The sequence below is a fragment of the Eptesicus fuscus genome, chromosome 4 (genome assembly GCF_027574615.1).
Source record: "Eptesicus fuscus isolate TK198812 chromosome 4, DD_ASM_mEF_20220401, whole genome shotgun sequence".
Lineage (NCBI taxonomy): Eukaryota > Metazoa > Chordata > Mammalia > Chiroptera > Vespertilionidae > Eptesicus > Eptesicus fuscus.
The window spans coordinates 83,623,271-83,635,817 of NC_072476.1; the positions used below are offsets into that span (position 1 = coordinate 83,623,271).

Here is a 12,547-nt window from a genome sequence, read left to right on the forward strand (position 1 = left end):
TTAGCACGGCCAGCATGGCTCAGTGGTTGAGTGTCAACCTATGAACCAGGAGGTCACGGTTCGATTCCCGGCCAAGGGTTGTGGGCTCAATCCCCAGTGTGGGGCATGCAGGAGGCAGCCAATCAATGATTCCCTCTTATCCTTGATGTTTCTCTCTCTCTCCCTTTCCCTTCCTCTCTGAAATCAATAAAAATATATTTTTTTTAAAAAAGATCTTGATTTTAAAAAACATCCCCATTTCAATAAAATTTCACCTAAAGTTAATAGGGAAAATAAACCCGTTGTTGAAGAGTGACGCTTTAAAAAGTCTTTACAGACATAAATTTTCTGTTGTTAAAATGCAAAGGCAGTCCTGCAGTTGGCCAAATAACACTGAATTCACAGATCAGCAAAATGGTGATTAAATGCTTTTATGCAAGTACTGTACCTGCCATTCCGCCAACATGTGTAGCACATAATCCCATTCTAAGTCACGGTAAGATTGGTCATCAAGTAAACAGGCAAAGGTTCTGCGTTTTGGAGTCAGCCTATCTCCGCGTGTGTGGGTTTGGTTGAAATGGGAATCCTGAGTTATATAAGGAAAAGAAATTAGTGCTTTACTGTCAACGTAGTCATCAACATTTGTCTGTCTCCTCTCTTCTTATTTTTGGATGTTTTGATGGTATTTGAGGTTTTGGAGAATGTGAGGCCAGGCTGAAATGGTTAGCCGTGCTCACACAACATTCGCCCTGACCCTGCGTCCACCTCTTTCTCTTCCTCTGCACCCAGAGGCCTAGAACTATTTTAAGAATTTGCCAACACGTATTTCTATCGACTCACCACTTCTGTACTCACGCACACACACCTTCAGAAGTCCTTGTTCACAAACCCTGGCCCTCAACACACTCAGCCCTTGAACACACATGTGGTCTCCCATACAACTAGGCCCTCACACACACACCTGGCCTCAAACATACACACTGACACACACACACACACACACACACACACACACACACACACAAACAGGTTCTCACACAAACATGAGGGAAGAAAATGCCAAACAGAGTAAATGTTCCAGATGACTGAATTTGACGCCGTAAGATGCCAAGACATTGTTCTCATTTTTAAGCATTTATTATGGAAACCTTTCTAAAATATACTGTATATTTTCCTGTTTTCTTAAGCTGCCTTAAATATATTCAAGGAAGTTGGGGCCAGGCCCTCTTCTGTCAGTTAGGGCACATTAGCATGTGAGGCTGGAGAAGACCACAGTGAGGTTTTACCTCACACCTGTCAGAATGGCTGTCAAGAAATCAACAAATAGCAAGTGTTGATGGGATTGTAAGTTGGTGCAGCCACTACGGAAAACAGTATGTAGATTCCTCAAAAAATTAAAACTAGAATATGACCTAGCAATTCCACTTCTGGGTATTTATCTGAAGAAACTCAAAACACTAATTTGGAATGATATATGTACCCCTATATTCACTGCAACATATTTACAATAATTAAGATATGGAAGCAAGCTAATTTAGTGGACAATGGGATAAAGAAGATGTGGTACAATACGCAATGGAATATTACTTGGCTGTTAAAAAATAAAAAGAATGAAATCTTGCCATTTGTGACATCATAGATGGACCTAGAGGGTATTATGCTAAGTGAAATAAGTCAAATACTATATGACCTCACTTATATGTGGAATCTAAAAAACAAAATAAACAACAAACAAACAAACTCATAGATGTAGAGAACATTTTGATGATTGTTAGATAGGAGGGGGGTTAGAAGGATAAGTGAAAAAAGTGAGAGGATTAAGAAACACAAATTACCAGTTATAAAAGTCACTGGAATGTAAAGTACAGCATAGGGAATCTATACTAATAAAAGCTAAGGTGGCCCTCGCGCCCTCGTGTGATGCCCTCACGTCATCACAAGATGGCTGCCCCCACATTGTCACAAGATGGCCACCACAAGATGGCCGGCAGGGGAGGGCAGTTGGGGGCGAACAGGCCAGCAGGGGAGGGCAGTTGGGAGCAGTTAGGCGTCAATCAGGTTGGCAGGGGAGTGGTTGGGGGCGATCAGGCTGGCAGGCAGAAACCGTTAGGGGCAATCAGGCAGGCAAGTGGTTAGGAGCCAGCAGTCCCAGATTGTGAGAGGGATGTCTGACTACCTCTTTAGGCCCAATCAAGGATCGGGCCTAAACTGGCAGTCGGACAACCCCCGAGGGGTCCCAGATTGGAGAGGGTGCAGGCTGGGCTGAGGGACACCCCTCCAGTGCATGAAATTTGTGCACCAGGCCTCTAGTATAGTAAATAATATTGTAATAATTATGTATGCTGTGAGATGGTTACTGGACTTATTGGGTGATCATTTTATAACTAATATAAATGTCTAACCACTACTATACACCTAAAACTAATATTACACGTCAGCTGTAATTGAAATTTCTTACTTTTAAAAAAAGAAGCTGAAGTTGTTTCACTTTGGCCTACCCAAGGCTTCCTCAACTTACTTGACCTGGGAAATGGCCTCTTGGCCAGCAGACAACTTCCCTTGGGCAGCTCTTGCCAGAACCAGGCTCTGAGTGAGGACAGCTGCACAGGGAGTTGGAACCAGGAGAGGGGCACCCCTTCCTCCCCCTTCTGCCCCCCATCTGGGCCACGTGTGGGGGCCCAACCCAGTCCCGATGGGAATCGAAGGACAGAGAAGTAACCAGGGAGGCTGGGCTGCCCTGTGAGTGCCCAGGGCTGTCTCTAGGATCTCAGCAAACATCGATTCCTCTCCTTCAATGTTGGACAGTTTTGAGAAGATAAACTAGTTGAGGTGGAGGCCAGGAGACCCACCATCGGGAGGCTGCTGCACATGAGAGGTCAGGACCTGCCCAGTGGGTCTGGAAGAGGAATGGGCCTGGATTCGGGCATCTGAGCAGCGGAAGGACAGCTCTCTCCCTGGGAGAGTCCAAAGTTTGCATGAGTTCCTCCAACATAGGTCACTAGAGACATGTCCCCTAGGATTTCATTCCACTTCCTTCCCAGCAGTCTCTTGTGTTACAGTTAGCATTTGCTTCGAATATCTGTAAGGAGCTGCACAGCTCCTGGAGGGTGGCTCCTGCCACTTATTCTCATGGACTGGATGCTTGCTTCTGAATCGGGTGTGATTTGAGTTTTTGGAAATCAGACCACACTGGCCTTTTCTGGACAAAATCAGCATTTAGATAATTCCTATTCATGGAGGAAAGCCAGGCATGTGGAGGAAACGGAGCAGACAGGCATGGCAAGGCTTGTGAGGGGTGTGGGAGCTCCGGAGGGCATCACCCCGTAACACAGAGGTGGGAGCTGAGCTCGCTGAGGTGTGCCTCGCGTCACGTGGTTTCTACGAGGTAGAGGCTGAACAGACTGCAGCACTGACCGGCCAGTCTCTGTTCGGCCTGGTTCCTCGGATAGGACAGGCAGCTTCCCTCTGAGCCCACCCACTTCAGGCCCCGAGGGTTCGAGGTTTTCTTTTCCATTTCCTTAGGAAATTATCGATATGATTAGCTGGTCAGAGGAGTCTCAGATGTAACCATTGTCCCTTTAAAAATCCACTTGGCAATCTTAACCTCTTTGGCTTTTAACTGTTATTTGTAGCCTTGCATTTATTTCCTAAACAAATGAACCTTGTGGCATTTCCTCAGGAAATGTTACATCTAAAAATAGCATTAAACTTAAAAAAAAAAAAAAAACTAAAAGCATTCCATCTTTACATAAAAGCATGTGGTACCAAAAATGTAAAGGGGAATCCGGTACCAGTGATACTGTTTTCAGAATGACTGAAAGGGCACACTTCTGTGATTTTTGACGAAGGATGCCCTAATGGTTTCTATTCAAAACTTAAAAACATCATCAATCCAATTTAAATGTATTTGCTGTGGATGCACTTATTTCTAAGCATACAATGGTATGTGGACCAACTCTGCTCTCCCCACAGGCCCCTCCAATCCATGTGCAATCCCAGGTGTGCCAGGGAAGGGGGAGCCACGGGAGGGGAAGACCCCCCTGAGAAATTTCACATGCTCCTCGGAAGATCCTAAGATGTAGCATTTAATGTGCATATTTCGGAATTTGATGGGATGGAACTTATCCCAAATCTAAACTTGATTGAGTGTTATTTAGGGCCACCCTCAGAGGCAGAGGTCTCCGGTCTACCTAATGCAGCTGTGGGCACTTCCTCGGTGCTACTGCTGAGCGACAGCGCAAAGGACAAGCAGGTGGTCCCCAGCAGGAACCCCCTCTGTGCTGAGGACTCACCTCCACCTTCCCTGTTTCCCAAATATAACACAGGGACCCTTAGCGCCAGCCTGTGAAAGTGTCCACGTACGTCTGTCTTGGTATCTTACATCTCCGGATCCTCTCTTTCGTTTCAGGATCTGGAATCCCTCGACACCTACATCCAGAACACACTCTCTGACCTCTACCCACCGTTTGAGGCCACGGCGGCCACGGTGCTCTGGCAGGTGTTCAGCGTGGCTGAGAGGCTCCACGGAGGCGATGGGCTGCGCTGCCTCACTGACTTCCTCATCCCTGCCACGAGGGCCCTGCAGCACCTGCAGCAGGAAGCCTGTGTGAGTACCGCCCTCAGGGGACAGAGCCTGTGTGAGACCCTCCCCTCAGGGGACAGAGCCTGTGTGAGGACCTGCCTTCAGGTGACAAAGCCCATGAGAGGACTTCCCTGCAGAAGGGATCCTGTGTGAAGACCTCTCCTTCAGGGAACACCTTAACTCTTCTTTACTTGGAGAAGATTCAGGCAAAGATACCTGGTACCTGGAAAATATTTAAGCTGAGGAAGTGGAATTTCAGAACCAGGGAAACATGCCATTGATGGAGGCGAGGGAGAGCATTTGAAATTAAGCCAGAAATTAAAACAAACATAATTCAAATGATCATTTGTTGTTTTCTTTCCAAAAGAAAGCTGTGAGATAATGAAAAAACAACACTGTATTGTAACCTCAGCCATGTTCTTAGAGTTTAAACACATAAATGGAGAGATCTTCCCATTCCCCCTATTTGATGGGTCCATCAGGCACTGCTCATCTCCTTCTTTCATCTCTGGCTCCTCCTTTTCCTCGTCCCGAATGATGGGTGAAATAAGACTGTGTCCCAGGATCCAGGCTCCTCAGGCCTGCCAGGGGGCGTAGAGCCCACTTTGTCTGCAGACATCCACTCTGGCTCCCCACAATGAACTTTCGCTTGAACACAGGAAGTAAGTCACACTCTGGAGTAATCATCTCAGAGCCAACTATTGGAGCAGTTCCAATACATACAAATAAACTCTGTTTAATTAATGTCTTATATGTTTAGTTTATTTCTTGGGATATTTTTATCGTAGGTTATTTTCGAGGCAGTGCTAAAGTTAATGACAGCCAAGTTGTGGGTATATTGCAGTGAGCTGCTGGAAAGATTATGACTGAATCTTAAAAAGAAATATCTTTATTTATCAGCACCTTTTATTACTCCATTGATATTGAATTACAGCTTTATAAAAAAACTACCATTGGGCTACTTTGATTTATTAAACTCTCTGAATACCTTTTAGCTAGAATGAGTATGGTAGAGAAATATCCAAGGATGCCCTAGATTTGATTCTTTGTTTGAGGTAGTCTACCCAGAGGACATTTTCCTTTGTGATTATATACATTTTGCACATTGACATAGGACAGCAGTAGAGAAAGGTGCCTCTCAGGAGAGGTGAACAGCAGCACCGAGAACCAATCTGCTTTAAGTCAGATCTGAAAATACCTGTTCCCTTTTTAAGGAGTGTCTTGACTTGAAAAGTTATTCTGACCTCATGTTTTGCCTTTATTCTTCTAAGTTTGTTTTTTCTTTCATTTTAACCATGCCATCCCTTCTCACTTACAAAATTGCCTATTTTATGAAAAAAAAAAAGCCATGTGAATATTACCCTTTAATATGGATGCATATTTATGTGTTTAATAAGCACAAAATGAAATTTAGAGACAACCTTACTATTTGCATATTTCTATTGCTATTGCTTTTTACTTAAAAAAATTTTTTTTATTGATTTCAGAGAGGAGGGGAGAGAGAATCATTGAATAGCTGCCTCTTGAATGCCCCACACTGGGGATCAAGCCCACAACCCAGGCATGTGCCCTGACCGGGAATCAAACTGTGACCTCCTGGTTTATAGGTTGATGCTCCACTACTGAGCTACCTGGCCAGGAGCTTTTTACTTTTTAATAAAGAACATAAAATTTGATCTTTATGACATAGGAGAAAGTGAATGTATCCTAACTACTATAAATATATTTTAGTTAATATAAATTCAATGCAGTTTTTATTCATTTACTCACTATTGTCAGAGTATGTGGCTTGGGAATGATTTTTAATCATATTAACTTTAAGATAAGTTGTTTTAAACTAATATTTCAATGACCACCGTTCTTCTCTAGATAGAAGAAATGCTTAAAATCTCTCATTGGCTTACTTATAATTTTGTTTCATCAGTTTGGATCAGAGAACGTCTGGAGAAATTTAAAGAAAAGAAATTGGAAAGATATAAATGTAGGATGTTTCACTAAGAGGGGAAAGCAGTAGGAGGGGGAGGAATAAAGAAAATGAAGTAGTATAGGTAGAAATCAAAAAGGAGGGAGTAAGAAAAACAGACATGGGAAATAAAAGGCACAACTTACATAACAGGTTGAAAGTAAAGTTATTAAAAATGGTAGACCAGCAAATTCTAAACAAACAATAACTCGTATAGCAATATTCATAACTACATATAGTAAAAGGCAAAATGCATTGTTCGGGCTAAAGAGATTCATTCAGTATTAGTACTAGTCACAACCAGGAATACATAAAAATCTGTAAACACTTAACAACATAGAAGGAAAATGTTTGAAGCATAAATTGAGCGAATTACAATTTCATAATTCATAATGAAATATCATAATGGGATAGTTCACCTCTCTCTAGAGCAAACAGGATAAGAAAACCATATATAAGTTATACACTTGAACACATATCTCTCTTCCACTAATAGGTACGCATAGAGTGCTGAATCCAATAATTTTTTTAAAAATATGTTTTTATTGATTTTCTTTTTTAGAGAGAGAGGAAAGCAGAGGGAGAGAGATAGAAACATCAATGAGAGAGAAACATCAGTCGGTTGCCTCCTGCATGCCCTCTACTGGGGATTGAGCCGACAACTGGGCAGGTGCCCTGACCAGGAATTGAATGGGTAACCTCTTGGTGCCTGGGTTGATGCTCAACCACTGAGCCACACCGGCCAGGCCTGAACCCAATAATTTTAGAATAAACATCCTTCCCAAGGCAACCTATAGATTCAGGAAGCTCATCAAATGAAGAACAAGATAAATGCAAAAAAAAAAAAATGGATTCATTGTAAATTAAACTGCTTAAAACCAATCATAAGGAGAAAATCTTAAAACCTGACAGAGAAAAGGAGCAAATCACATATAGCCAGCAGCAACAAGAATGAAGAGTGACTTTTTATCAGAAGCATTGGATCTTAATAGACAATGGGAAAACATCTTCAAATGTTGAAACAAGAAAAAGTAAACCTAAGTTTTTATATCCAGTGAAAATATCTTTCAAACATGAAAATAAAATAATGGCACTTTCAGATAAATGAAAGCGTACTAGCAGAGGTGCAATGCAAGAAATGTTGAAGGGGTCTTCAGGCTGAAGGGAATTGATACCAGGTAGAAGCTCAGATCTAGAGTAAGAAATGAGCACAAGCAAGACTAATGTATGAGTAAGTTAAAATTATTGACTGCTTAGAGCAATGCATTGTGAGATCTATAATGTAGAAATAAAATAGATGACAACAAAAGCACAAAGTTTGGGAGGGAGTAAATTGAATTGTACTAATGTAAGGTTTTTATGTTATTTTTAAATAATAAAATATTGACGATAGACTGTGATAAATTACAGATGCATATTGTAATCTTCAGAGCAACCACTAAAAATAGCACAGAATATAACTAAAAATTCAACAGGGGAGATAAATAGAATCCCTCAAATAGAAGAGGGGATAAAAGGAAGAACAAAGGGATAAAAAACAGGACAATAGAAATTACATGCCAAGATGGTAGATTCAATACAACCATATCAATAATTATCTTAAATGTAGTTAAGTGAACTAAACATTCCAAGTAAAAGACAGAGATTGCCAGATTGGAAAAGAGGCAAGACCAACTAAATGCTGGTTATAAAAAAAAAAACAAAAAACTAGAGGCCCAGTGCACGAATTCGTGCACCAGTGGGGTCCCTTGGCCTGGCCTGCGGGATTGTGCTGAAACCAGCTCTCTGACATCCCCTGAGGGATCCCACCCGTACACAATTGGGTTCAGGGAGAGACCGCAGGAGGGCTCCAGGGCATGTCCAGCCCATCTCGCTCAGTCCTGATTGGCCAGACCCCAGCAGCAAGCTAACCTACCAGTAGGAGAGTCTGCCCCCTGCTGGTTAGTGCACGTCATAGCAACTGGTTGGCCAGTCAACTTTCTGACCCCTGGTGGTCAGTGCATGTCATAGCGAGCAGTTGAGCAGCCTTAGCATATCATTAGAATATTGTGCTTTGATTGGTTGAACGGACGACCGGACACTTAGCATATTAGGCTTTTATTATATAGGATTATTATATAGGATACTCTTTAAATATAAATACTTTCAAAGGATGAAAGTAAAAGAATGGAATTTGATATACCACAAGTTAGATTTCAGATCATGAGTACCACCAGAGACAAAGAGGGACAGGACATTTTATAATGATTAAAGGCCCAGTTTATCAACAAGGTACCTAACAATAGAACATCAAAAACACATAAAGTCAAACAAATGACCACACTAAATGGAGATTTTCACACTCCTCTCTTAGCAATTGATAGAACAATTAGTTTAATAAATAGGAATACAAAAGAGCTGACCAGCACTATAAACAAAGTGACCTATTTGACATTTATAGAGCATTACATCCAACAAATGCAGAATGCACATTGGTTTCATATGCATGTGACACTTTTCAAGATAGAGCACATACTGTAGGTCATTAAAAATCAAAGTTTCAATTAATTTCAAAGGTCAGAAATTATACAGAATATTTTTTCTAACCACAACTGTGTTAAATCTGAATTAAATAACAAAAAAAGGCAACTAGAAACTCCTAACATATTTGGAAATTAAGTAGCATATTTCTAAATAACACATGGGTTAAAGAAATCCCAAGGAAAACTATTGTAACTGAATCGTAATGAAGCACAACATGTAGAAAATTTTTATATAATTTAAGCAATGTTTAAAGTACAATGTATATGTTTTAGGGAGGTTCTAATATTAATTATCGAAATTTCTACCTTAAGAAGCTAGGAGAAGAAGAGCTAAATAAATCCAATGTAATGGAAACCTAAAACTGATTAAATATGAGTGCAGTCATAAAGAAACCTTTTTCTAAGAAAATGAAGTTGAATGTTCTGCAAAGATTTATGAAATATCACTTTAGAAAGTGCTGTCACAGCCCTAGCTGGTTTGGCTCAGTGGATAGGGCATTGGCCTGCGGACTGAAGGGTGTCCCAGGTTCGATTCCGGTCAAGGGCACATGCCCAGGTTGCAGGCTCGATGCCCAGTGTGGGGCGTGCAGGAGACAGCCAATCAATGATTCTCTCTCGTCATTGATGTTTCTATCTCCCTCTCCCTTTTTCTCTGAAATCAATAAAAATATATATTTTTTTAAAAAGTGCTGTCACATTAGGTTTGAGCAAGACAGCTGAGAAGACAGGGATATTTGGGGGAGGAGGAATCCAGAATTCTACATTCCTATGTCTTCCCTAATTCCTTTAAGTTCTTACTCTACTTCAAAGGTATCAAAGCAGTGTGGGTGGGCTCAGCCCAAGGAAGACAGTGGAGCCCTCCACATCAGCAGAGAAAAGTTGGGCCTCCTGTACATATTAGTCCCGTCAAGAGGCAGGAACCACACAGACATTTAATCAGGGGTTATTAATGTTATTATCTAGTGACATGGGATTAACTCTAAATGGGCAGCAAGAGCTATGAAGAGCCGCTGAGGCTGAGGGAGAGCGCCAGGGAGAAAGAAACCTCAAAGGGGGTCCCCTCCCTAGCTCCCACCAGGATGCGTGTGTGAATGTGCATTTATATGTTTAAAGCAAAAATAAAACGTTTAGAGTATGTATGACCATTCTTTTTAGTGATAATCTGCTTTAACAAACCAACTAGCAGTCCTGATCACTCAGAGCTGAGGGAATTTAGAACACACAGTCGGCGCTAAAATCGCTGGTGAGGGCCCTGAGCATCGTACATCTCACACCCTGAGTCCAAAAGGAACCCCTCAGCCAAGCCCTTCCCTGATCCCTGACTCACGAATTGTGAGCAAAATAGTGTTTTTAAGCCACTAAATTTGGGGATAGTTGGTTATACTAGTGATAGTAATAGGTCAAATTGTTACATAGCAAAGAAAATGAGTAAACTGCAGCTGTGTGTAACAGTATTGATGATTAAGAAATAAGTCAGCGGAATACAGACTGTGTGACTCCATTTCTGTAAGGTTCAGATACATGCATAACAAGTGTTTATTGTCTAGGGAGTCAACATGTGGTAAATACAAAGAAAAGGAGGGGACTAATCATGAAATTTGGGAAAGTGCCTGCCTCTGAGCGGTCACGGGCACGCAGGAGACGTCAAAGACGATGGTGACATTCTTTTCCTTAAACTGCTGTCTCGTGATATTTTATATCTTCTATAATGTAAGCATGCTTTTTTTGTCTCTTCATATTTAATTTTAAAACTTTTAAACAATGTCTTATTGCTGAAAACAAATAACTTTCTCACAAAGATGGGGGAATGCCTGCCTCTCCCACAAGGCCTAGGAGACGTAGCTCACACAGGAGGGGTCTGTGCGGCACCCTCCTTTCCGACAGGGGCTTGGGAGCCCTGTGTGGTGTGGGAGGTTCTCACTGGACTGGAGACTGATAGGAGACCTTGCGTGACTGGCTCCTCCCCCTGGCTGGGTAGCCCAGCTCCTGCTCCTGTGGGGCCAGTTTTCTCCGCCTCCGCCTGGGAGCTTCCTGTCTATGGCCCCTCCAGAAAGGAGTCACCTCGGTTGGTCTTGGACCCTCTGATTCTGGAACTTTCTGTCATGAAGATCATTCCTGGGGCTCAAAACACTGACCCCAGCTGCACACCTTTAGGCCACACCTCAGGCTGAATTTCTCTCTCTGATGGCCACTGGGTTCCCTTCACTGCCAGGCTGGAAATCTCCCCATTGCTGACTGAGGGGCCGGGCAGTGTCCTGAGTCTGCATGTCCAGCGTGGGAGGTCACTGGTCACTCAGCAAGGCGCGGGCCCACATCTGCGGCCACCCACACCAGTGGTCACTGGCTCGCCTCAGGGGCCTGGGGGTAACCATACTGCTCTGAGGCCTCAGATTCCACGGGAGCATCTGAAATCTGGGCTGGGCTCCAAGCCCAGAGATGTTTGGTATTTTTATCTGTCAGAGCAAAGTTCAGGGGGAGCTGGGATCCAGCAGTGCAGTGATCCGTGTGAAGAATTTCTAGCAGCTCAGGAAATGCTGATGAAATCATGTTACATGTGAAATCAAGGTGCACAGCTGTACTTGTGATGTCATCTCAACCATTAAAAATGCACAGAAAAAGGAATGAAGTGAAACACATAAATGCCCACAATGCTGACCTGGGGGTTGGTCTTGGGATTATTTTATTCCTTTTTTTTTTTCTCCTGGATTATCCAGTTTGCAATGCACAGTATTCTTTTTTCAATCTGAAAATCTTAATTGTTAATTAACTGTGGCCAGAGGTGTGAGGGCGCTTGGCAGGTGCCTGGTAAATACCAGCATCACCGGCACCAGAGACGCCCTGAGCTGCCCTCCTCGCAGGCCGTCCCCTCCGCTCCTCGTCCAAACCGCCCGCTCCTCCTTTCTGTGTAACGTTCACACGCACAGAGAGCCCATAAGACAGCAGGCACATATCTCATGAGACCTTCACGCTTAAGAACACACTGGTATGTTTGAGATACAATTTTCAAAGTAAACTCCAGATATATGAAATATTAAATATCTTTTAAACCTGAACCCTTAGAAAAACTAAAGAAAATAAATGTGAAAGGCAAATTTTGGTAAGATACTCGGTTCTAAATTTTAAGGCAATAGAAGATATCACCACAAAACTCAAGAAATGAAACTTGCATAGAATTTAAACTTCTATAGAGAGGAAAAGAACTTAACTACACTATGAAGCAAATGAACTGGGAGGAATATGTGTAGCAGTAGATAGATTACAGAAACATGTGCTAATGGTGAGTGCAGAAAATTGTTAAAAAATTTTTAAAAACCCACGGTACCTCATCAGGCAAAAACAAGACAATTGGAGCAAAAATACATATAGGATAGTGACAGGAAACAAACATCAAAAAAGGGTTGACTTCACTGTCACATATATTGTGAATTAAAACAATAGTATTCCACAGTATACACACCAATTTAGAGAATGATTTCTTTCTTTTTTTAATTTTTTTTGTTG

The 12,547-nt window shown here is 42.2% G+C and overlaps 1 protein-coding gene across 1 annotated transcript in view; it reads left to right on the plus strand.

Annotated features, from left to right (window-relative positions):
- PLEKHG4B (pleckstrin homology and RhoGEF domain containing G4B) overlaps positions 1-12,547 on the plus strand; it is a 56,327-nt gene that overhangs the window by 5,315 nt on the left and 38,465 nt on the right. The window contains exon 2 of the mRNA XM_054714351.1: positions 4,388-4,585. Coding sequence (XP_054570326.1) covers positions 4,388-4,585 — 198 coding nt within the window. The remainder of the gene's footprint in view (positions 1-4,387; positions 4,586-12,547) is intronic.